This window comes from Agelaius tricolor, unplaced genomic scaffold, assembly GCF_023055355.1.
Source record: "Agelaius tricolor isolate 1412-34295 unplaced genomic scaffold, bAgeTri1.0.p SCAF_13, whole genome shotgun sequence".
NCBI classification, from domain to species: Eukaryota; Metazoa; Chordata; class Aves; order Passeriformes; family Icteridae; genus Agelaius; species Agelaius tricolor.
In genome coordinates, this window is record NW_027269273.1 from 18,650,392 (window position 1) to 18,676,213 (window position 25,822).

The 25,822-nt window shown below is 41.6% G+C and overlaps 1 protein-coding gene across 5 annotated transcripts in view; it reads right to left on the minus strand.

The window, feature by feature from the left end:
- Positions 1–444: 444 nt before the first annotated feature.
- Positions 445–25,822, minus strand: part of MARCHF8 (membrane associated ring-CH-type finger 8) — an 88,343-nt gene continuing 62,965 nt past the window's right edge. For 3 of the 5 annotated variants that reach the window (XM_071439036.1, XM_071439037.1, XM_071439035.1), the window contains 6 exons: positions 24,980–25,030; positions 15,196–15,275; positions 14,039–14,884; positions 11,937–12,117; positions 8,038–8,185; positions 445–5,507 (listed from right to left, as the gene is read on the minus strand). In XM_071439036.1, coding sequence (XP_071295137.1) covers positions 5,203–5,507; positions 8,038–8,185; positions 11,937–12,117; positions 14,039–14,884; positions 15,196–15,275; positions 24,980–25,030 — 1,611 coding nt within the window. In that variant the 3' untranslated portion in view covers positions 445–5,202. The remainder of the gene's footprint in view (positions 5,508–8,037; positions 8,186–11,936; positions 12,118–14,038; positions 14,885–15,195; positions 15,276–24,979; positions 25,031–25,822) is intronic. The other 2 variants (XM_071439038.1, XM_071439039.1) reach the window with 2 other exon arrangements.

Here is a 25,822-nt window from a genome sequence, read left to right on the forward strand (position 1 = left end):
TTCCTCTTCTGTACACAAAATTAATATTCTTCCTAGAGGAAAATCATAGCAATGAGCATCTTCTGCTCTGCAGCTCTACACAGATGCATTTCAGTGAAAAGGCTGACTTCAGATATGAAGCATTTGATGCCCCATGCAGTGTTGATTCCAGAAGGTCAGATTTTAAGGCCCATGGAAATCTTCTCTCCCCACCTCCTTCACGGCAGAAGTCAGAAACTTCTCCCTGTGATTCCTGCATTTGAGGTCAAAGCACATGCATCGAAGGAATTGTCCAATTATTCCAATACCTTTATCATTAGGGATCATTTTACCATCAAATTGTCATGGGATGCTACTCTGCACTGGTCTGCTACACTGAAGAGCCATCAAGTTCTGTGTTTTGATCATCATCTTACTCAATTTTTCTCTCCATGCTTTTTCAAACAAAATGGATACTATAAGGGGTTTGGGTTTTTCTTGTTTTTTATAGAAACACTTTATTGCTGCAGTCAATAACCCTGTGTATCACACACAAATAACCAATTACAGTTTAAGAAACTAAAAATAATTCTGCAAGTGGTAATACTGAGAAAACAAACATACATGAAAGGATACAAAACTATACATTAAGTTACTAGAAATTGAATAACTAAAAAATTCTGCAGAAGTATGAAGTGTCTTGTATAAACGTTATACAACACATGCCAGTGTAAAGTTCTTCAACATTATACAATCACCTATCTACAAATGTTTTACCTAAATACAAGATTAGCTGCAATTTTTAAACAGTTATCTTCTATACAAAGACAAGTGCTTTCAGTACTTCATTGGAATATACAGACACCGCAATATCTCAAAACTAAAAAATAATCACAAAATAAAAGGTCCCACTTAGAAATTTTCTTAGTGTATCTAATACAACACTAAGGAAATCCAGCCAGCAATATCCTTGCTTTTGTATTTACCCTTTTTGACCCATATCTGAGAGGGACCCGACCCAGAGTCACTGACCACCCCCCTTTCATTGCTGGCCAGTCTCCAGAGCAGACCACACCAGAAATCTGTATCTTAACACACGTCAGCTTTAGCAGAAATTTGGACCTGGTTCCTACTTTGCAATAGATACACATTCTGCCACACACAGGGCAGAAGCAACCAGTTCCTGTGCATGGTGACATCCATGCATCACTTCCAAGGTTTCCCACCATGGAGGGGCAGGCCAAGCAGCCCCCTTCCTTACAGCACCAAGTGGGCCTCGTGCTCTCTCAGTACAGAGGCTTGGCTTAAACAGAGTTATGACTGCTTGCCAGGAACTCCCAGGTACAGCACAGAGGCCCAGTTCTTCTCTAACCCTTCACAGGCTCATTCAGTCTTCACTGAATGCCTCCTTGCTGAAGCAAAGCCAGTCTCAGTGACATTCAACCAGAGGGAGTTGTCCCAGGGTCTGGCTATCTCTTCAGAGGACATTTTAAACACCACTCTCACTCCCAAAACACAGGCTTACAGTTGAAAAAAAGTCCTGAGAATCCACAGGAACTCATCAGCTCTTCCACAGGATCAACCTTCTGCAGCACACACCGGTACTTCTAACATCATGCATGCTCATGACCTGGCAGATTCATCAAACGTGACACAGCAGGGGAATTTCCTTGGCCCAGATGGTGGCTTTTTGGACAGGAGTGCTGTCAATAGAATGGGGTCAGTTATCTGGGGCATTGGACATATCAGCACAGGCTCTGGCAACCTAGGGAAGGGACTGAAGTACATGGCATTAAGCCTCTGCTCCCTCCTACTTAAATTCTGGTCTCAGGAAAGTCTCACAGTAACCCAAGCTAACTTTGGCCAAGGTACAAGGACCAGGCTTCTATTTCAGTCATTTCAAAAGCTGCCAGAAGGAAGTACTGGAAAACCTGATCTCATAGGGGGTGATTGTTCCCCTTACTGACATCTGAATGGAAAGGACAGAGCTCACCTGAGCTGGCATCAGTGCCTCACAGCTGGAAGCTGAAAAAAGTCAACACTATTTTCTTGAGGAGAAAGAAGAAAAAAGCACCATTCAGCCTTCTCAAACATTTGATGGCACCATGCAGAAGCAGAGAACTGCATCTCCAGAAGCCCACCATTGACACCAAGCAAGAATCAACATGAGAAGTGTCACCAGCATAAATGAAACCCCCTGACAGATGGATCTCTTCTGCAGCCTTTCCTGGTATGAGCATTCCTAAGCAGTATAAAGAGTTTAAATAATAGGCCTTAATTTTAATTCCAAAAAGAACTGTTGGGAGAGGGAATTGTTAGCAGCAACACTGGCTAAAACATTTTCATTCACAAGTATTTTTCCCCAAGTGATTTTGCTGGAGATGATTTTTCTTTACAACTTAAGATACTCAGGGGCACAGCAAAAACCTTCAGAACCCTGAATACACTGAACAATACCTGGCACATTCCACATGCAGCTTCCAAAACACCAAATGAGATTTTGCAATGTTTCACCTAGAATCATATACAACAGTTACTGAAGCAGAACCAGCAAGTTGTGGTGTGCTGAATCGGCCATGTCAGAACACTGCTCACACCAGAGCTGCTCAGGTGAGCTGGGAACAGCCAGGTGTCATCCAGGACTTGTCCATCTTCATTGTATCAGCCATGTCAGAACACTGCTCACACCAGAGCTGCTCAGGTGAGCTGGGAACAGCCAGGTGTCATCCAGGACTTGTCCATCTTCATTGTATCAGCCATGTCAGAACACTGCTCACACCAGAGCTGCTCAGGTGAGCTGGGAACAGCCAGGTGTCATCCAGGGCTTGTCCATCTTCCTTTCCCCCGCTGGCCGCGGACGGGGTGAGCACGCGCACAGCACCGCTCGGCAGCTGAGCCTGCGCCTCTCGCAGCTGTAACGTGAGCATCTCACAGACAGGCAGGCCTGTGCACCTGGGCATTTCAGAAGGACATCATGAAGGTGTGCAAGACCTGATACTTAACCCACCTGAGTTTATCTAGTGAATCTTTCACAGAACAAAACAGAAAACAAAACGAGACAGTGTATTATCTGGGTTCTCAAAATAGAAGAGGATCACCCACAGCAGAGTTCAGGAAAGGTCTTGAGTAATTGCACTTTGAATTATGGCAGGCACAGGCAACAAACTCTGTGTGTGTATGGTCACAAAGACTGCCCCGATACTAGCAGGGTATGCAGGGTTTGTCTGCCTGTATCACTTAAGCATGGGACATCCTGACAGCTAGTACAGTACACAAATCCATGCCAGTGCAGCTTTACCAGGACTGCCCAGAGGTCTGGATGTTTTAACACATCTCAAGAACAAGGTACCACGTTGTTCATGGAGATCACAGACAGTAAGCTTCAAGCATGAAGTGACAGAGGCACACGTGCTTTTCCTCTAACACCTTCTAGAAACCACTGGGATGAGTGTTCTCTTACCAGAGTCCCTTCTCTGCCTTCTATTAAAATATTGATTTAGAAATAAATTAATATTACATTTTAAGGAAAAAATCCCTGATCTCTTACTGTTATATTTTAAGAAGTCTTAAAGCAGCTGCTTTTACTATGAAAAAATGTACCCAAAGTTGTACTTCAAAAAATACTAAGTGAAGCTTGAACTAGAGCTAAGAATTTAGTTCACTATCTCAACAAGTAAACAGAAACTTTTACCTGAGAAGTCCAGGCAACTCCTACTAAAACCAGTCATATTATCATCATTGACTTGACAGAGATGTAGACAGGGCTCAGGTAGGGAAAGTCAGCTTTCAAATGCAGAGGCCTCATGTGCTGACTTTTCATGGGGCTTCATTTCTGCTCTAGTCACACTGAGACTTTGGTTAAATGAGGGCTTAAAGCTGGACAGTGGTGCAGTGAAACAGACTGGACAAACAAATCAACTGCAGACACCCCAGGCTTTGGGCAACTAAAAGCCTTGCAAACAGATTTTAAAGCTGTCCCTCTCTTTGCATGAAAGCTGACTGACTAAAAAGCCAGTCCCAAATTCAAAAGCACAGATATATACTATTCTCTGACCACAGCGTGCATCACATCAAGCAGGTATTTTTAAATTTATGTACTTAATGTGATATTTACTTCCTAGACTTGTATGTCAGCATCTCCACTGACAACATCAAATTCTTGGGTAATTCATACATGACACAGCACTAAAGAAAGAAAACCAGTTTCAGCTGTATTGACTAAGTTTCCTTTTGTCCGTAACAGTTCACATTTTTATCAATATCAATATAGCAACAAACCCTTTGCCAATGGTTGGGAATGAAAGCTACTTCAGATATATATGAGCAGGTATGTTGATGGTCTGACCTGTTGGGGAAAAAAAATCAAAACTAATCCCCAAAACAGAACAGTGAAACCACAGAAAACAAACATTGTACACATCCACTACTCCTCATACACAAGTCACAAGTGCAATATCCTTTGAAGAAAATTGCTCCTCAAAGGAAACCCAAAGAGGCAGAATTTTTTAGTGTTACGTTTAGTAAGATAATGTGGGCGTGTGTGGGAAATCACAGGCTGAAATTTAAATTTTTTTTTCATAAGGCAAGAGGTTTATGTTTCAGAAGAATAAATGGGGTAAAGAATTAAGAAATGTTTTAAAAATGACACATTCTTTCAAGTTTCATTCTCATTTGACATACATATCACAAAATAAAGATTTTTAAAAGTGCTATATGCTTTGTCTCATCGCAATATGTAAAGCAAAATTTTACACCTGCTGCTTGAGACACAATGTTAGTGGCAGTGTTAGTGGTAGATTAGACTCCCTCTCATTTCTCTCACTGTCTGGGACAACCTCCTTCATCACACATAAAGAACAGACCAACCAACCAACCCCACAATACACATCCTCCAGAATCCCTTAAGAATCATCTTCTAAAGTAACAGACTCCATGAAGTTGGTGACAGCTCGCTAGCGGCTTCCTTGGGACCAAACCCAAGGCTCATTCTACCCTGTGAATACCTCATCCTCTGGCTCTTTGATCAGCCAGTATGAGATACAAAATGTTGAGAGGTATGCAACCATGATGACATTGACAGATATGCCTAAGGGATTTTTAAAAATTCCAACAAAAAAACAAATGTAAAAAATTCATCCGCCAGCCCTCAGCTGTTTGCTGATGTTAAAAAGGTAGAGCAGTTTGCAGTAAACAATGATATTCAAATCTTCAAGGACATATGGAAATACCCCTTCCAGCTAGCAATCAGACATGAAGGATTTCTGCAGCACAGTCTTCTGGCTCTGTGTAATGTGAAGAGTTTGTGTCTGAATGGTGAACCCCAAACATTTCTTTACTTTCAAAGTTTGGCTCCATTAGTGCAGGTTTTTCAAAAATATTCTTTTTGCTAGTTTCTGGACAGTTTTGTACATATATTACTCGGTTATAAGCTTTAAGTCTCTTCCACAGCTGTACGTACACCTTGCATTGTACATACATGAACAGAAGTCCTCCAGTGAAACCAATAGCCACAACTACCAGCTTAGTCCAAAATGGCCACTCTAGAATACCTGGAAGAAAAGAAAAATAAAAAGAAGAATTAAATTCATCTCAGAAACTGCCAGTCAAACAGCAGGTCCTGGAAATTATCCTATCACCTCTCCAGGAGGGTGTTTATATATAGAGGTCATGTTGGGTTTCCAAACTTTATGTAAGTAGCTTAATTTACTACAGCCAAACTTTCTTAAGCTGGACTAAACTGGATCTTTCAAAAATGTACTGTAAGGAAACTGTCACAGAGTTTGGGTCGTGCCAGCTATTCTTATTTTGCAATTTTTCCTGTCTGGCTTTTTTTTTCCTCTTCAAGTCAAACACAGAGACTTCTGCTTCACGTATCACATTCCTCCCCACCAGAGACAAAACCAAAACAACTGATTTTCTGTGTCTGAGCCTTGATGCAGTTCAATCACAGAGTCAAGGCAACCACCAGTAATATACTTAGGTCCTTTTGCACCTGTTTTTAAACAAAGACTGGATCAAATTATGAAAGGGACTCTATGGCATGGTTTCCTCTTCATAGCAGAGTTTCAACTCAGTGACTCAACAAGTCTGTTCCACTCTGTGATCACACAGCACATGGAGACATAAAGGAATTATTGTTACCATATATGACATGTTTGTTCTGCAGACAAGGAAAATTTTATCTGCATCACACTCAGTAACTTGTATCTGAACTAGAGCATCTTCTCTGATACAAAGCTGCAAGTGCTGGAGATGCTGAAGCATTCCAAACTTACCCTCTGTCCTTAAAAACTATCACCATCACTTTGCCCAAATTGTCTAACTTGAACATTTAGACAGTGGATCTTGTTACATTTCTATCAACCACTTTTAAATTCATTTGATACATATTCTTACATAGTTCCTGTATTCATCCAGCCTCTTTCAAATAAGTGCCATCACAAGATGGATATGAAACTATGCTGAATCAACCATTATCAGGTTTTTCAGAGAATAAAATTGTATCTTTCCAACTCTTCAAAATTTTAACCAAGATACAGGGCTGGTGTGGTTTTGGAAAGGCACAGCATTGAGGGAAGAATTAAAATATTTTAGTCCCAAAATACAAGGGGCATTGCAGCTCTACTATTGATGAAATCTCACTTGTGATTCATATCTGACCCTCTGATTCAAAGATGAGCTGTCTGATGCTGTCTGTAGGCAGTGACAGCACATGCTTGCCCCTCTGTGGACATGAATATATATCCACACACACTTCCTGCACCCCCCAGCTCATTACAGCACTCCCTGGATTTAGAATCCAAATGAAAGGAGGAAAGAAAGCACCATAATATGCACCAAATATTCACATCATTCCTCCTAGTTATGTTCATCTAATATATTTACAGGAAAAAATAACATGGAGATGATAAAGCTTTGAAAACATATCCTTTTCATTATCATATGGAAACCTTACACTTTTGAAAGGCTAAGAATGTTCACTGCTCATGAAGAAATGGGGTTGGATGGAACAGAAACTAAGAGATTTCACTGAAAGCAGCTGCCTGACTGAAGTCATGAACGATGCAGCTATAGCCTAAATGAGAAATGAGAGGATAACTTTATAATTTCAAGAGATTCTGCACGGAAGAGACTGTAACAACTCTGTGGATTTACAGGTTTATCAGTGCTCAACCACCTCCCCGAAGGACACTGTTCAATCCCCAGCAGAACATTTTCCACCTGCATGTCTAGTTGGCATGCAGTGCTCTGTAAGCAAGGACAGCTTGCCTTCCAACAGCTTCCATCCATTCTACCCCTTCTTCAGGCTCAGCTGCCCGAGGAACAGTTTTGTGACAGCTGCAAATCTGCAGCCCAGCATACCTGAGTAAACACATTTCAGCTTGGCACGTTTTCCGACTGAAGACAAACTTGTACTGGCATACTAAAGAAAACCTTCTATTCAAGAAGTTAAGGTACCTGTGCACTGGGGTGGCAGCCCTTGATAAGACTGCAAGCATCTTATCTCATTTGTGGAAATTGGAGTCCTAATACTCAACTTGAATTTCTTCTGCTTAAGTGCAATCATTCATGAAAGTTTTCCCAGCCTAACATGGCTCTCACTGATGACTAACCCGCCCCACAGATGACTGGGCGGAAAGAAAACCCTGTTGATTTACCTCAAAGATTTGAATTTAGGTTCCTCTTACTTCTCTTTTTAAAAATTGTTCCAGTTTTGCCCAGTTTAAAGGTAGTCATAGCAGCAAACAAATGTTTATATCCTTATCTGCAAATTTAGACCTAAATTTGCTGAGGCAGTGCAACTTTGTGTCTGGCTACAGTGGCTTAGCTCTCATATCCATGCATTTCACAACTGCTAACTAAATTGACCTGAAATAGATTTTAAAAGTACCCACGGATTCATTCACTGGTTAATTTACTGATTTAGCTAAATAATTTTAGAACTGTGCTTTTAAACCAACCCAAGACCAGGGTAAAGCTGACTGGTTTAAGTTTAACACTTATGTTCCACATCCTCTCTGCAATCAGGATAAAGAATTACTCCAAGAGAATAAGTGGGAAGATAAGCGAGTCACATACCGGTAGTTTGTCCCTGTTTAATCTCTTCAGCAGTCCTGTCTATCAGGACATAGAGAGACCACACAACACAGGTGATGGCAATGATATGGAATGTTACAGAGCACATGATCTTCCTCCTCTCGCTGGCTGTCATCTGCAGCTTCTCCCACTGGCAAGAAACCAGGAACCAGAGCAAGAGATTAGGAGTTTATTGTAGTTACTAGAGAGTATGAAAAGAGAACGTTGTTAACAACAAAAACCAGGCAGGAGACCAGTTTCCTGCTAACAGGGATTCTAAAAGTCAGATGGCATCATTGCTTTGGTCACAGCACGTGTGTGATGGCTGGCAGCTCACCCTGCTGTGACAGGAGCCATCCTGGTGCCAGAGGGGACTCAGTGCTCAGCTCCCATCCTGTGCCTCAGGACAATGTCATCACACCCTGCTTAGCCACACAGGGACAGCTCCAGCACAGAGGGCCCCAAGCAGAGCTGCTCCTTCCTGGGTTCCCCACTCAGCAGCAGGTACCCCCCAGGTGAGCTGAGCATCTCCAGTGGGAGTGGTACCCTTGCTCAGGGAGGCATTCAACAGAACAATGGAAGTGGCACAGGATTCAGGGTGTGTAAAGACACCTCATGGTGAGCTCTCAGAGTCCCATGGCTGTTCAGCTCTCACCTCCTGCCTCTGGGGGTTTCACTCAATCTTCACTTCTATTTAACACCACTTATAGCAGTGACACCCACACTTTATTTTCAGTGTTTCAAGTGCACTTAAATACATATGCCCATAGAATATACAGAATGGGAGTGACAGCTTTTCTAAGTGAGAGGATGCAGCAAATTAAATCCCCAGTTCTGCATCTATCAATAATGCTTATATAGCCCAAAACAAAACCATGAAATCAGGCCAATGTACTTTCAGAAAGATATAAAGAAACCAGACAATTATTATAGATGTTTCTAATATGCCAGACATGCCTGGGACCCAGAAGCTGTGTTTTAAATTAATTTGCTGTAATTTTGCCTATGTATATAATGAAGTTTTTGCATGTGGGACACACATCCCTCAGCATATCTGCTTGGAAGAGAGTTATAACAGGCTTTTCTCATACTTTCACAAAATACATGCTGGGACATATAAACATCTCATGCATAAAAAGGTGCATTTGATGTCTTGTAGAATAATTTGTAGAAAAAGAGAACTTCAAAAAGGAGGCATAATGTGGAAGGGGGTGAGGATGACCTGAATGGTATGATTGAAATCATCCATTATGTTAAATTATTGCTTCCACTGCCACAAAAATGAGAATAGTTGAAACATGAGACAGAGATTCTGTGATCATCTCTGTGCTGCCAACAGACACATCTCTTTGTCCAGCCCAAGGCACATTTCCAGTTATGTGGGCATCCAATCTCACCATGGCAAAAGAATTGAGTATTTCCAGGAATTACATGCTAGACTTGTTGCACTAGAAAGCTGTATTTTCCAGGCATTTTAGAAAAAGATTGGACAAAACATTCCCTTTGCATGTTGTATTTTAAACAGAAAATTGCTTTTGCTTCTATAAAAAGGTGTTGCCTTTTGATAGGAAGTACAAATTGATACAAATTATTTTACCAAAAAGCAACCATGTAAAATCTATTTGCAAATGCTTTTACAGAGCTAGGAGGACCTGTGCTTTGACTAATTTACTGTGCTTTGACTAATTGACTTTTCTGTTCCACAGCTTGGGCTCCTCTGCTGGACAATACCTCCTGTGAACTGCTGGCTCCACAGTCACAAAACCAGCTTGCACCACCTCACTGCTTCAAGAGAGATGACTGCAAAGCAAAACAGAAAATATTCTGCAAATTGCACACTAGCCCAGAGAGGAAACTCAAATCTGTAGGTCCCTGCTGCATTATTCTGATGACACAGCATGTGCCATTTCCCACTGAAAATAGTCAGCAGTTCTGGACTTTTCAAGTGTTGTTACTTTTTGTAACAAAACAAAAAGTGTTGTTTGTTTGTTAAACAAACAACAACAACAACAACAACAAAAAAGCCCAGGAGAAAATTTAGATGTAATGTCTTTTTTTTCACTGAAATTTTCAAATTAAGCATCTCTCTCTTGTCTGCCCTCATCTTCATTTGAGCCATGACACATTCTGTTCTCACTCTCTTCCCTTAGTAACTTAGTGTTGGAACAGCCCAATGCTGCAATACAACCTTAAGATGCCTAGGAAGTTTAATTCCATTCCTACCCTATAGACAAAGAGAAGCCCTATTATTTGTTCCATCCTGCTCATACTCACAGTTCCAGGCTGTTTTCTCCTGACTGAAAGGCTACCATAAGGGCTGAGTTGAAGATACAGAGGCATCTTATCTTTTTGTTGCAGCTGAACCTCTAAAGGGAGGTTCAGCTGCAACAAAAATATATGTATTTGAGAGGCAAACTCCTTCTATTTATGGCTCTATCCCTACCTTCTGGCAACTTGTCTGCTTCCCACAGATGACCTGTTCAGATATAACTAATGATGTTGAGTGACTCATTTCTGAAGGTGCACAACATCTTTTTTTTTCCACAGGGCACAAATATTCAGAAAATGTTCACCACCCACTTCAGGCAGAGTGAACACAGGAAAAAATCAGCAGTCAACTGACAACTACAGCAACTCTTCTTTGGATTCTCCAGAGTAATTTCTTTGCTGTCCTATGGTTGGGCTGTGCAGAGTATTGTCTGTGCAGACAACAGAGCTTATGATGACCAATTCTGCAGCTCAGAAACAACTACACTCTGTGCCAAGGGGCTACGAAGCCAAAATCTGCATTTTTAGAAGGCAATGATCCACCACAGTCATAAGCAAAGGACATCCTATCCACTAGACATGCTAAGCTCTACACTTTGTAGATAGTACCTGCCTCTGAAAAAATAAGAAGTGTTTGAAATCTGCTCTATTTTCTGTTAGAAGATGCTTCTACAATTTGGACAAGTTATCATAACAGTTTTTGGATAGATGCAGTCCAAACTTCTCACCCTACATGATTTAGGCTCATCATAACTGAATTTAATGTTTCTCATTTATATTAGTTCCAGACTGAGGTTATTATTATGAACCTGTTCCACTTTGGTAGATATGGCAAGATTTGTCTGTGCTAAGAATATCAGTGATTTCCATCTCAAAATCCTGATGTCAGGACAAATGACATTGAAAGCTCAGAGAATGTGGGAGAACAAAATGAGGATAGAAGCACCTATACTTTAAATCACCAGATTTTTTTAATAGATACTTATCTATTAAACAAAAATACAGGTTCTAGTCATTCACAGCCTAAGAAAAGGTTAAAATGAAAACATATTTAACAGGGAACCACCTTCTACTTACATTGTATTATTCTCACTAAGTAAGTTTGATCCTTTGAAAAGAAAAGGAAAGCTACAAATTTTAACTAAATTACATCCAAGAAGTGTGATTTAAAGTAAATTTAATGTGAAACCCTCATCTTTTGAAGAGAACTTAAAAGCCATGTGGATCTTAGAGCCACAAACTAAAGCAGCTGACAGTAATACAAAGTTGCCCATTAAAAAAATACTGGTAACTGTAGAATTTTGTGCTCTAAAATCTAAAGAAAAAAATCAGATTGTTGCATAGACATATATATATATATATATATATATATATATATTTATACATATACAGACAGAAAGCTGCTGGGCTGTAACAGCTGTTATCAGAGCTGGATTCCTGTGACTGTGAATTTGCCAGGGTGAGCGTTAATTCAAATCCTTTTGTACCTATACAAGACTGACCAGACTTACTAGGGAGCCACAAAGCCATTCACAAACACATAGTGGGTGCTGCAGGCTCGTGGGCACAGCCTGTTCCAGAGTGGATCTCTGTTTAACAAAGCATGTTCTCGGGGAAGCAGGTGCTGTGCCTACCTTCCTCAAAGGCTTCAGCTTTGTCTCCATGATGAACTCATACTTGCACAGCTCACAGCATCGCGTGTCCGAGCTCTTGATCCATTGCTGCAGGCACGCCTGGTGCACAAAGTGAAGACTGCCCGTACAGTGGCAGGGGGTAATCAAAGGGCTCTCATCATCTCCTTCACAGTGACATATCCTGAACCAGAAGCAAAGCTGCTCGTTAGGAGAAGAGGAAGCAGAAAGGATGTGGAAGAGCCATGTAATATCTGTGATCACACATGGATGTTCACTGAGGATCCCGAGACAAAAATCAAAGGAATGTGTTCCACAGAGCTAAAACTAAACAACTCAATTGCTGCACAAGCACATACACAGGCACAAAATAATTAAGCACAGACACAGATGACTAGACAGCTGCTTTCTCACAGATGATGCACACACGTAGAGCCTGACAGAAATGCAGTACCTGAAAGAAAAAATGGAGCAAGAAATGACAACATTTCACCCAGACCAATAGCACTTAACTGCAAATAGCATTTAAACAGATCAGACAGCACTTCCCAAGACAAAATATGCACAGAGAGGTACAGCTACTCATGTACTACGGTCTGAAATAGAAGATAAAACAAAATTCCAATACCAATGGTGAAACAGTCCACCCCAGGAACATGAACAACTAATTTAGACAGCCTGGATTTCACACAAGTGATTAATTCCAATGTAAATTCCTAAGAGACAGATTCCCAATTCAAAACTACAGAACTGAATCTGAACCCCAAAACACACTTACTCTAAATGGTTTTGCTTCTCCAAATCTGACTTAGCAAGACTTGCTAAGGAAGCATCAGCATCAGCAAAATTCCGTATTTTTCTCACAGCCTAACTGTGCAAACAGCAAAGTCATCTGATAAAGAGATACCAGCTGCTGACATTTGATTTCCAGATTCATTTATACACAACCCCTGGGTAGCATCAAGCATTGTGAAGTCCTTCTAACCATGTGGCAGAGGTCATGAATTGAAAGGGGGTTGGTGAGGAGCACAGGGAATGAATACAAGTTACTAAGCATATGTGAAGTAAATTCTGGCCTGCTGCCAGCCCTGTCTATTACTGAAATCTCATACTGATGTGTAGCATCTTGCCTCTTGGGACCTTGCTGATAGCTGGCAAGTGGAAATGAAGGTGTGGGTGGATTACAACAGCATCTTGATGGTAAGCCAGTACAGAACTAGATGTGGTGGTAATGAGGGGGGAAATCAAATAATATTGGAAAGTACTAACAAAGGCAGCTTTAGGAAGTGCTGTTAGGAAGGAGAAAGACTAGGATAATAAAATGCTAGGTAGAGGAATTAGACATTTGCTCCTAAACTTGATGACTCTTGCTCCTCAAGCACATTTTTGATGTGGGACAGGACAGACCAGCAGACAAGTCACCATGAAGACAGTCCAGATCTTGTTGCCCCTGACACCTGTGCACATGATTAATCCTCTGTAGCTGGAATAAGGACACCCATCATTTTTGAATCTCACACTATGGACATCATAAGGCCTACCACTAATAGCCAGTGCTCAGATACCCTTTGACTAAGAAAACCAGGAAGCCTGTAACAAATAAAAAAGTGTGATGTGATACAAACTGAGGGGCAAAAAAAAAATTCTAAAGCCATATTGACCTGATCTCAGAAGCAATTTTCAAGTAGTCTGTTTTCCTCCTGATTCCCCCCCTCCGACCAAACTAGCAGTGCTGTCAAGACAACACATTGCTCATTAAAAGCTAAGACAGGTTCAGCTTGACCTTCATGATGTGTAGCTGTGCCTCTCATAGTATTCCCAGTTTGGGCACTGATAAAATATCTCAGAACCCCAAACCTGAAATAAATTTTAGGAGAATTTATTTGACTCCAAAGGAAGTTATTTTGCTTAGTAGCCTTGTTAAGTGCATCAGAGGGGTGCAGGACCGCAGAGAGAAGGCTGCATGCTTCAAATCACACATACTGTATTAGCAAGGTGACAAGGTAAAAGAAGAGACAGAAACAGCACAAAGGCAGGGGAACACAGAACAGTCACCACTGCACATGGGAGGGTTAAAAAGGTAGGTGGTTCTCTGGTAAACCAACCTGCAGGTATCCCCCGATGTGGACACAGGGGACAGAGGGGGCAACTTTTCTGAGAGGGGGGAAGGGCAGTCAAGGTCACTGTCCTTCTCAACTGAACAGAGTGGTGCCCGCTGCTCTTTTGGTTTGAGTTTCACTGAGGTGCTGTCCTCAAAGACGTCATCATCTCCCATATCATCAGAGCAGAAGTCTGTGCTTTCCACCAGCATGCTGGAGGATTTGTCAGCTTGGAAGTGACTGGAATAGCTCTCCAGTTCGTGAAATTTATGCAGGCTGCTGATGCTGGAGGTGTGGGAGAAGGAAAAAAGGTAACGCAACAGTTTTTTGCTCCTTGAGGAGTCATGGTCCACCTTGTCCTCCAGCAGGGGGATATGCACAGCGCTGTGGTTCTCTGCTCCTCCCGATGCACTTGAGTAGTTGGAAAGGGAAGGGATATAGGAGTGCTTAGAATTGCTAAAAGAAAGAGGCCTGAGATTCAGCGGTTTCCTCTCTTTAAGATGAAATTTGTTAATCCTTAAACACTGCTCTTGATTCAGGGTCAGTTTGCCTTCTGAGCGTGTCCGCTCCACATAATCAAAGCACTCGCTGGTGCTCTGCGCCTTCTGGTCCACGTCATTGAGGGACTTGGAGAATTTCAGGGTGCGGGTGGGCTTTACATTCTTAGCAGACCTGAGTGCCTGGCCCCGATCCTGCCCACGGGAGTTTCTCTTTGCTGCATGTAACGTGTCCTGACAGATTACTGTCACAGTGACCCCTTGTGTCAGAGGGCTCTGGCAGTGCGGATTTTTCAAGACAACAGCAGACTGCACTGGACTGTGATGACAACACTCAGAAAACACTGCACTGGAACTGCATGCAGAATAGTGGAATAAAAGCACAGAAAGCAAAAAAAAAAAACAATTAAAAAAGAGAACATGTATAATTAAAAGTGAAGAAATGAGAATTACAGCTAGTGTGGGAATGGCAAACATAGCAGGGCCAAACAGTCAGTAGGATTTAACAAAGCAGTGTTAGACAGCAGTCGAGTCAAACAAATGGGATGCTTCAAGTGGGAATCCCACATCGCTTACTTCCCCATAAACATGCTTTTTCAGTTTTGTTTTTCCTTAATTTGAACCTTGTCTGAGCCTCCCTGTAGCCACGCAAAAGGCACACGTTACCTGCAGATGTCCTGGGTGGATGGTGTAACAGAAGTCCGAGAGAAGCTATGAGGGGCAGAGACAGAGGTTGGACTTCCAGCCTGCAGTGAAATTAAAACAAACAAACAAAAACACCCTCAAGTCAGAAGTGAGTACGCAGAGCAATTACCTTCAGGGTGAAACACAGCATATGGAGTCAGATATCACTCTACAGCAGATACTCAAGGGCTAGTTGTAAGAAAGTGACTTTACTGTTAAATGCGAGAAAGGTCACAGAGTCTCATCCCTGGAGAAGCAGTGATCAGAACAGAAATGTTTTACCCCAAGGTCAAATGCAGATATCACTGGAGTGGAACCTGCCAGCTGTCAAACATTGCACAGAACAATAGCTCAGGAAATGAGCAATGCTACAGTAATTAGAATAATTAGATGGAAGTGTGTGTATAAACTAGCTGGAATTTAGCTACCATGTAATAGCTAATCCTTCCTCTAACAATGATGGCAAGAGATTAGAGGCTTGGGGTTTTCTTCACAAAACAGAACCGGCAGTAACTCAGTAACTCAAACACAACCTGAGGACTTATATTCCTTACTAGCATATGCACATGAGCACCATCTGCCAACCCAGACCGTTCCCTGAAGTACTTAGTGTACTTTTTGAGGCCTTTTGTCCTGCTCTTACTTGGACAGGATCTTCCACCCTGGAAGATCCATACTGGAGAGGAGGTGTGGCAGCAGTCATATTTGTAAGTTGCAACAAGAGACAGTGAGAAATAGAATAACTGAAGAATTAAGAATTAGCTGAACTAACTCAAAAACATAAAGTGAAGCTCTTGGCATATTTAACACTTAATAGACAAATCTGAACTCAGTGTGCTAAGAATGAGCATTGTCTCAGCTGTCACTCCACTGGCTGTTATTAAAGACCTTTTCTGCTGCTGTATCCTGCACGTCACTTTGACAAACTTCTCAACTCTTCCTGGAGATATTTGCAGGGAGGAGACCTGCATTAATAACCTCATAACAGAGAATCTTTAAACCTGGGTCTCCCATGTTCCACAGCTGCTGGACAGGCTGCACTGCTCACCCACTGTTTGCACTTCAAAATTCAAACAAAGCTTTACAGCTCTTTTGATCTGCACAGCAAAGCCTGAAACCCAGGAAAGAACAATGCAGTCAGCAGAACAACAGAAATGTCATCTCCATACTGGGCTGCACAGAAAGCAGCACTGCCAGCAGAGACCTGGGTCAGGCAGCTGCAGACAGCCAGACCAGGGAGACCTCAGGTGACAAAAGGTGTGCTACCACAGAAGCATGCTGTGCCCAGCCCTGTGCTTCAGCTTCAGACACCAGCAGTTATCACTGCTTTGATCATGCTGCAACACACACTGCACCTGTCTTGGGACTTGTCAATTCTATACTTAACTTATTAAAAGCCCTTATTGTATATTTAAACAAGGCTGTCGTAGGCTTTTATACTGTCATACCAAACCAAGGTTCCTTGTCACATGTTATACTCTTTATTTCTTTGTGTGAGAAGATACATACACATGCTACTTTATAAATACAGATAAAACAATCACCTTCCTTGTCACAGAACTCATCTTTTAAGTCTTGTTTCTCTAGTCAACAGCACTATACACAGCAATGTGTCTGCCCTCACATTAGGACACCTCAGGTGCACAGACACTGAAAAAACAGGAATCCATTTACAGCTGGGTCTGCAGGAATCAAAAGCAAGACAGCCAAGACTCTGACACACACCTCTAAACCCTTAGTAAGACACTGTAACTTATTTGCCATCTTACCCAAAGCTGGGTACATGTATAGAATAAAACCCAGTAGAATAACCCTGGCCCAGAAAGCAAACTGAGCTATGTAATGACTGTGACAAAACAAATTACAGACAAGGAACAATTACTGGCTTTTCCAGGAAAACTACAGTTCTTTACATTTTACACCACTTGCACATGCTAAGGATTCTGATCATGCAGTGATGTGAATTCAGGTACTTGTTGGAAATTTGTTCTCTCTTTGATGCTTAGCCTCTCCTAAAAAGCAGGTACACCTGACTTCATATCCTATCTTTTATACGGGTTTGTGCAGTAACTTTTTTTGAACTCAAAGTCTGACAATTTAATGAAAGATCTGACACTAATTTACTGATAAACTGTTTCACTCTCAAATAATTAAAACAAAAAAATGAAATAGTTTAAAAGATGTATTGAGCAATCTTCTAAAGCCAAAATATTAAACCAGTAAAACAGCAAGTTGCATTCTGCCATGGAGACACAGCTATATATTGTTGGAAGTGAAGTCATGGATCAATTAATAAATCTGTCTCAGGTTTTATGTTAGGAGCAAATCACAGAAGGTAACCTGCGAAGAATGAATCCAATCTCTCAGCTGCTTCAGTTTAGCAATGAACTTTTCTAAAAAAAGACAGCAGAATGTATGATGTGACAGTCTAATAGAAGATGACTAGAATCAATGAGCCAAAATTTCCCTTCCAAAAGCATGTCACTGGTTTCTTGATCCAATTGTCTGGTACCAAGAGTGTTAAAAGTCTTGCCACTTGGGAAATCAAAAGGCTGGGACAAAAAAGAAATTATGGAATTTCATTTGCATTTCAAGCTTAGTATTCTGTTTCTAGATGCCAGTACTGTTCAGAGTGGCTTACAGAAACTCAGTATCTGAGGCACATTTCCTTTCCCCCCCATTTTTCTGCTTCAGAACAAAAGATACTTTTCTCTATTTTCATACATAATGAAAGTGCAATCAAACTATGAACAGAAGTTAACACACTTGGATAGGCACCACAAAAAGGAACAACAAATCACCGGAGGAAGTTATGCCCTACCCTTGGTTCAAACAAGCAGTGGCTACCACCAAAAGCCATGGTTCAATGAGCCTCCAGTCACCCAGTCTGTCTTCCTTTTGTCCCAAGCTTTTCGCTCATGAAACTTTACAGAGCTACACTGCAACTCAGAGTAGGATAGTGAGGTGAGGTAACACAAACCATTGCTTTAATGCCAGTCACTTCCCTAAGAACGCCAGTCAGTGACAGGAATGAGTCTGTCAGGGAAGCACAATTCCCTGACAAGAGCACAGTAAAATGCAAGCTGCTACCCAAAGCCTAAGTACCAAGTTCTGCTGCATCTAGAAGCAGGGTTACACATCACTGCTGCTGGCCGGTCCCCCCAGCTCACCTGGCTCTACTGACTCAGACACAGCAGCTTTCAGGCAGAGGTGCCACAGAAAAGAAGAAATACAGGCAGCCTTGGGACAGAACCTGGCAAAGAAGAGGCGGTGATGGGTGAATGAAACAGGCGGGTCCAGCTATCCTGGAGCTCTGATGCTGCTCCCACACACAGCTCAGCTCTGAAGGGGCTGGGAAAATAACCAGTCAAAGCCTTCTCCACTCTGTAGCTTCTGGTACACACCACCCTTACTGCCCCAGCAGCAGCCTCCCAGGTAGCATCACCTTTGGCCAAACTGGATAATTATAATGGCAATAGCAGCAGTTGGTTTTAGAGCACTCCTTCTCGTAGGAGGTTTCTGCCATGTTCATATGTGATATGTAGCCTACGCCTTGACAGCCTGAATTTGACCCTTCTAACCCCATAATCACTTGCTGAAACTCTGTGGACTGTCGTGCCCTTCGCACGGAGGAACATCACCTCCAGTGACAAGCCTTGGAGCCATGTGCTTGTGAGTTACTCTGTACAGCCTGACTGGTTGCTTAAAATAGCTCAGTACTAAAGGTCAATAGTTAGTTAATTGTGTATATTGACATTCCTGTCTAATGCAATTCACTGAGGTCACAGCACGGCCTTCTGCACTGGTACTCCGACACTCACGGCAATTTTGAAGGTAACAATTCCTGGGATTCCTACTGTTCTCTGAAGGGTTGCCCTCAGGAGCACATACATTTTTAATATGCTTATTAGCAGGTGTCCATGCATATATACACATATATGTTCTCATTCTGCCTCCACATGAACAGTGTTATCTGTTGGTAAGAGAACTCAGCCTTTTTTTATTACGTACTTTTGATTACATGCTGCAGACCATAACCCAAAAACCCCACCCTGCCTAAGAAAATAAAGGCATCTTTGAAGTGAGCCACAGTGAACATGCCAATGGCTCGGGTATATTTCAAGATAACCTGCTTATCTGAGATGACACTTCTGGGTATAGTTGCTGTTGTCTCACTCTGGGCTGCACTTCAGTAACAGCAATTAAATCTCATTTTAAAGAACAGGGTCTGTCACATCCTAAAGACGTTATTAAATTATTCATTGAAAGTAAAAAACTAGAAACAACTCCTGTAGAATTTTTCAACTGATTGGAAGTCTAAAGGAAGCAAACAAAGGTCTTCCCCCACACATGCAAACTTTGTCTTTTGTAGGTGCCACAGGATTAGGAATAATACTGTGACCCTACTACTTGTGCTACAAAAACAACTAGAGGTTTCAGCTAAGGATCTGGAACTAACATACGAAGAACTATGCACATTTAATAACAGAACACAACTCTCTTTTGTGCAGACAAAGAGTGAAAAGAAGCTCATTTTAAGTCTTTCATTGGGATAAACTTCAGAACAAGGAGCTTCAGGCAAATACAAATTTAGCAATAGAGCAAGGAACAAAACACTCCACAACCCAAATTTCAACCTGGCATTTTGATTATGGGCTTGCCTTTATTTTATGTGCTCCTGAGTGCTTTCAGCAAGTACTGTGTTCTGTGTGCTGTTGGCTGCTGGCTCTTGCTGGAGTCCACTGCAGTTCCACAGTCTCTGAAGCTCATCTGTGGAGCAGATGCCAAAGGAGGCCTCCAGCAGTGCCAGCACGCCAAGGCAGCAGTGCAACGAGACCAAACTGGACAAACCTAACACCTGAGACAGGCAGAACAGGCCACCGTGGACAGACTGGGGATGTGATGGGCAGACAGCCCTGCTGACAGGCTGGTTTTGAAAGCTTTTATACCAACATGGCAGGATCAACCATCAGCAACTTCTGATCTTCTCCAGTAAGTTCTCCCTACCAGATTCATGCCATATTGACTTCCATATTAAAGTGCATATTAAAATCATGTGTCTTTAGAGAGGGTTAAGATAAATTATTAAAATGGAGAGTGGTTAAAAAACTGCAGAGGAGATATGGGAAAGAGGCATCTGAAAATTTCAGGATGATCAACTCCACCATGTAATTTTGGCAACAATTTCATAGGAACCAGCAGTCAGCTGCTGGAAGAACTTTCTTCCATACTTTATATAATGTATTATGACTATAATTAAAACTATGTCTAGCAATGAGAAGCAAAGCTGAAGTCAGCTTTCCCTTATTACTTCTAAAGAAATCTAAAGGAGGTTTGTGTCAGGACTTTTCTGTAGAGATTCCAGAGCTAAAGATACTAGAGAAAGGAGGCTTTCTATCCCTTCAAAATCTCCCCAACAATTATACAACCTGCCTATAGCACAGGATTAATGTTGACTAAACCCAGTAACAACTACACAGGTTCTGCAAGGAGAAGAAGAAAATATTACTTATGGCTTTTTGTCTTTAAAAATCTTCCTCAAAATACCTTGATTGGAATGAGGGAACAAAAAAGGAAAGGAAACCCCTGCAGGTTCCTCCTGAATGGGGTGCCCTCATACCTATATGTAAGAATCCAGCCCCAGGAGAGGGAATTTATCACAGTACAGGGAGATTATCACATTCCTTACAAACATGACTGCACTGTGCTCCAGCATGAGATTACTTGCTCTTGTACCTGGGGAAAAAGTATACTTTAATCTTCATACTATAGAATTTCTCATGTCTTTTCCTTCCCCAGTAACTCAGTAGAAGAGTTTTTTTAAGCAACTTGTATTTCCCTACCCCCAGGCTCACTACCTGAACAGAACACCTCTGAGGAACAGTTTTTTCAGTAAGCCTTGGTCATCTGATAGACTACAGGATAGCTAAGTTCTGCAACTGAAAAACCTGGACTACTTTCTACAGACAAATGCCCACCGAATGCATTAAAGCTTCAGGCAACAGTGGACGTGTGTATTCATATGCTTTTCTAAATCTGTTCCAAGCTGATGAACAGCCTAAATGGATTTTAAATTTCGTAGCAAGCTTAGGCTACCACTTTGTGTCTGCACTGGCTGCTATTCAGCCTAAGAATAATCTAATACTTTACAGCGTGCTTCTGTTCAAAAGATAAAACTATACAGGCCTTCAGAAAAGACAAAGCATCTACATTTTTTAAGGAGTTCACTTTTGATTCCTTTGCTGTGATCCCAGTATTAGCATTTTCAAAGTTTGTCCCTTGGAGGGCTATGAAAATAAGACCACAAAGTGCTTCCCCTTTACATTAGAATCAACCTTCCAAAGCAATCAGATGACAAGAACAGCACACAGATGACTTGAAGGTATTTCCAGACATCACATCATCAGTTTCAGGATATATCAGATACTTTAAAGGTAAACAATACCATTAATTTGAGAATAACTATTTAGGGACCAGCTTTGTAAGTGACCTCATTTCATCTGCTTGTAAGCACAATTCCTTTATCTATGAACTGAGGGCATGAATTACCACTACTGTGAAAATCCCACTTTTAGCTGCTCCCAGTGACTAGCTGTGTGTTAGGGTCAATTTCTTTTATATTTAGAGGACAAAGCTTCTATAAAGCTTAATTATTTCTCTGTGGGGCTTGAATGATGAAGGCACTTTGCAGCAATCAGCGGCTGCTTGGAAAAAATGCTGGCTTAGGGTAAACAGCTGAGATGTGGATCTGGGCTGTATTCCCTTGTGCCAACTGGGGTTGTTTCAATCAGCATCAGTGCTGTTTATGTGTCTGAACAGGGCAAGCTGGAGAAAATGGGCTGTGTTCAAGTCTCATGACTAAATCAATTAAATCTGCCTTCAATTTTTTTTTTTTAACATTTAAAAACAAATATAAAAGGTTTCAGAAATTTAAATGTTTCATGTGTAGCAGATTTAAAAGGAGTGTTTGAAATATATATACCAAAAAAGCAAAGAAGGGCCTGGAGGAATGCCACATCCCCCAGTGTGCAACATACTGCACACAGCCTAATGACACCATATGAACATCCTCCTACATCTTATTTCCTGCTCCTTTTTCTGCTCTTTCTGGCCTCCATCCCTAGCCAAGTATTCAGGTGATTGCTTTTTCTTGGCTTGGCCACATGTACTAGCATCTCTTCTGCCTCTCCTAGCATCTGCCTCTTGGAGAAGTGCCCTTTTTGCCCCTTTCTCCCGAGGGACAGCTCCACCTGGCCCTGACACTGGGGGTCTGCATTCGGAGAGGTGCTGCTACCTCTACCAGCTGATTCCATTTTCAGTAGCACCATCTGTCTGCCTCCCTCCCTGATCACTTTAAGCCCATGGGCATTGCTTTCCTTGGTCACAATAAGTAACACAGCATCCTCTCTTGGCTGAAGGCTGAGTTCTGACTCAATCCTTTCCACTCAAATTGCACTGTGCAACTGAGAGCAGTGGAAAGATACACAGTAATAATCACAGCAGGTTCATAATGACATATCAGCACCAGTAAGGCTTTGATTCAAGTGTCAGTGCCAAGAATCTGTAGCAGATTTGCTATGCTCCTGTGCTGTAAGCTAGATTTGGGTGGAAAAACAATGGCTGAAACAGTCATGCAGAAAGCATGACCATTATTTCTGTACACACACACACACACACACACACACACACACACACACACACTCTTCAACACATCTGGAAATGCAGCATGTAATTGATTTAACCCAATTTTGGTTAAAAAGCTCCTCTTAAAATGGCGTTGGATCAACAAGTCCTGTAGATTTCAGAAAGGGCTATACAGGCAGCTAAGCATTCCCATACTCAAAATGTGTACCCAATCTGCCTTATTGGCCAGGTTGCTATGGTATTCTGAATTAAAAAAATGGGCCCTTTCCTATTAAAACTCACAATTAAAGAAAAATTTTTCATGTACTTAAAATTTCATGCAGCATTCCAGTACTGCAATATTTTGTGATTTGTCACTTGAAATTACATGCAACAGCCAAAACACCTGTCAACCACAAAATAATTGTTGCAGTTTAGCACTGAACTGCTTGGATGCACAAGGCAGCATTCAGACAGTCAGGCAAATCAGGGGCTGACTTCACTGATGGGGCTTTCACCCTCTGCCCTTGTTTGAACTTATCTCCAGAGGTGCACAGAATGGATCAGGCAGAAGTGGCACAAGAGCAGCAAGAACATCAACACCTCTGGGAAGCTCACTTTGCAACCAAAAAGTCTCCTTCATTAAACTGGCAAGACTGACTTTTGATCCCCTTGAGAACTTTAGCTTTTGCAACACACAGCAGTCATGTTGAACGTTTCCGCATCTCAAGATGAATGTAAATATTGATGTCTCACTTGCCAGCACTCCCAGGGAGAGCTTTGCCAGAGTGCAAGGTCCTTCCCACTGCACTGCCACACTACCAGTTCTTGATGAATTAAGAATGAACTGTGCAGATTCATTTGGGTACCAAAGTGCTGCTGCCAAAAGGTTTGTGCTGATTTGAGACACTCTGGGAAAAGTACAATGATACTTAATGGCAAAACTACTATCTCTGCTGAACAAAACCTGAAAATCCAATTAAAGATCCCTAAGAAGACAAGAATGCCAGGGTAAAAAGGCACAAGCATAGTCCCATTTTAGAAAAACCTACATGATTATTTATATTCACACAGTTTTTATTTCAAAACCCCTTATATGAATGCACATTTTCTGATGCCAAATGCAAAATTATCTCTTATCAATCCATGATAACAACACCTACAGCTTAGTCAATACCTTGTGTACCAGGCAGTTGCCCTGCTCACTGTTTAGGACACCCAGTAATCCTCTCTTTTGGCTCCAAAGTGAAAGTTGTCTGTGCCTATATAAACCATATATTATGTGCAGACACTGTCTCCTCTGCTGCAGATAGTCATGAACAGTTCCCTAGATCCAGAAGTACTCACAATACTTATTATGTTGCAGCCATAATGACTTGGTCTTTCATTAAAAGTAACTACAAGCAGCCACTTAAAACTGTGGCAACAAAGAGTTGAAGCTTATACACCCCATGAAAAGTACTGCTCAGTCAGCACAGCTAATAGAAAACCTTATGTGCAATGCAGAAAGAAGGGTAAGTATTGCAATAATTATCTTGGACAGAAGATACCCCTTTCCTAATGGCATAACAAAGCAATTATGCTTTGGATGTGCCCACTGGCTATGCTGATGAGTGACTAGAAGGGGTGGAGCATCCTGCTTGCCTTACACGACCAGGCTATGTAAAATCAAACATTTAAAAATACTTACATAGTCATGTCCTGATAATAAGCTCATGGCACTTAAAAATAATTTAGTCTTGAAGTAACAATAGAATAACATTTAACCACCTATCTTACACATATTATGGGATGCACGGCAATACATATGTTACACAGCTTTATCTTACAAAACAACACACGTGAGTGATGTTTTTGGAGCCACTTTCCCTCCAAGATAAGATCTCAGGCATCTGTCGTCTATCTTGCTCCTACCAAGCTAAGGAGGCTGACAGTGTGAAAGAGAAAACCTACTGTAGCTTCCATTTCGTTTGACCTGTAAAGAGAGTCTGCCAAACACCGGAGTTCTAATGTTTCAGGAGTGACTATCAATGACAGGCATAAAAAGCATTTTCTACTGGTCACATGTATCACCCAATTTTGAAATGAAAGAAATCCCAGTATCCCCAAGTTTATCAAAACTGAGTTACAACAAGCAACATACCTTTGAGATGTTACTAGAGCGGCTCACAGAATGCCCCAAAGCCTTCTCATTCTGAAAGAGCAAGAACAGGATCACTGCAGCAACAAGTCACAGCTATGAAAATACTTAAAAGTTGGCATTAGAAATCAAATTCCATGGAGACAGTCTTACAACTGGGGGCTTTTAAGGACATTGCTTCTATTGACATCAGCCTGATTTACAACAATCACTGAATTGCTTTGTCTGTTTAACAAGATATTATCTTGCAGAATATCACATAGGCAACACATGTACAAATTGACAAATACTAAACCAGTTATTTATTTTTTCCTGAGGGTAGTGTAAAGGCCTTTACTCAGATGGCATCGATTTTAGAAAGGATACTTCTCAGTATCATGAAGACCTGCTTCATCTGAAACAAACAAACACACAAAGACCTTCAAAAATATGGACATAATGCTTATGCAAAGACTAATGTTGGACAGGACTACTGCCAGAACCTGTATGCTAAGAACTGGCTCCAAGCACAAGGGACAGCCTAGCTGATTTCATCAGAGGCACTGTAACCGTAGCAACAGGGCAAAAAAAAAAAAATGCATTGAAGCTACAGGAGACAGGAGGAAGAAAAAAGGGGGCAGGAACATGTTCTCAAGCTATGATGAAAAGAGACCAACACAAGTTGGCAAGCACAAAGACTTGCCACTGCCTGTGTGAGGTGTGGGGGAAGCACGCTGTGCTTGGCCTTCTAGGGATGTGTGGGAAGCAAACAGAGCAAGGCTACATGCAACAAGGGGAAATGACAGCAGAGAGTGAAACCCTTGGGTCAGAAGTCTCCCTGAAGCAAGACAGGTGACAGTCTCAAAT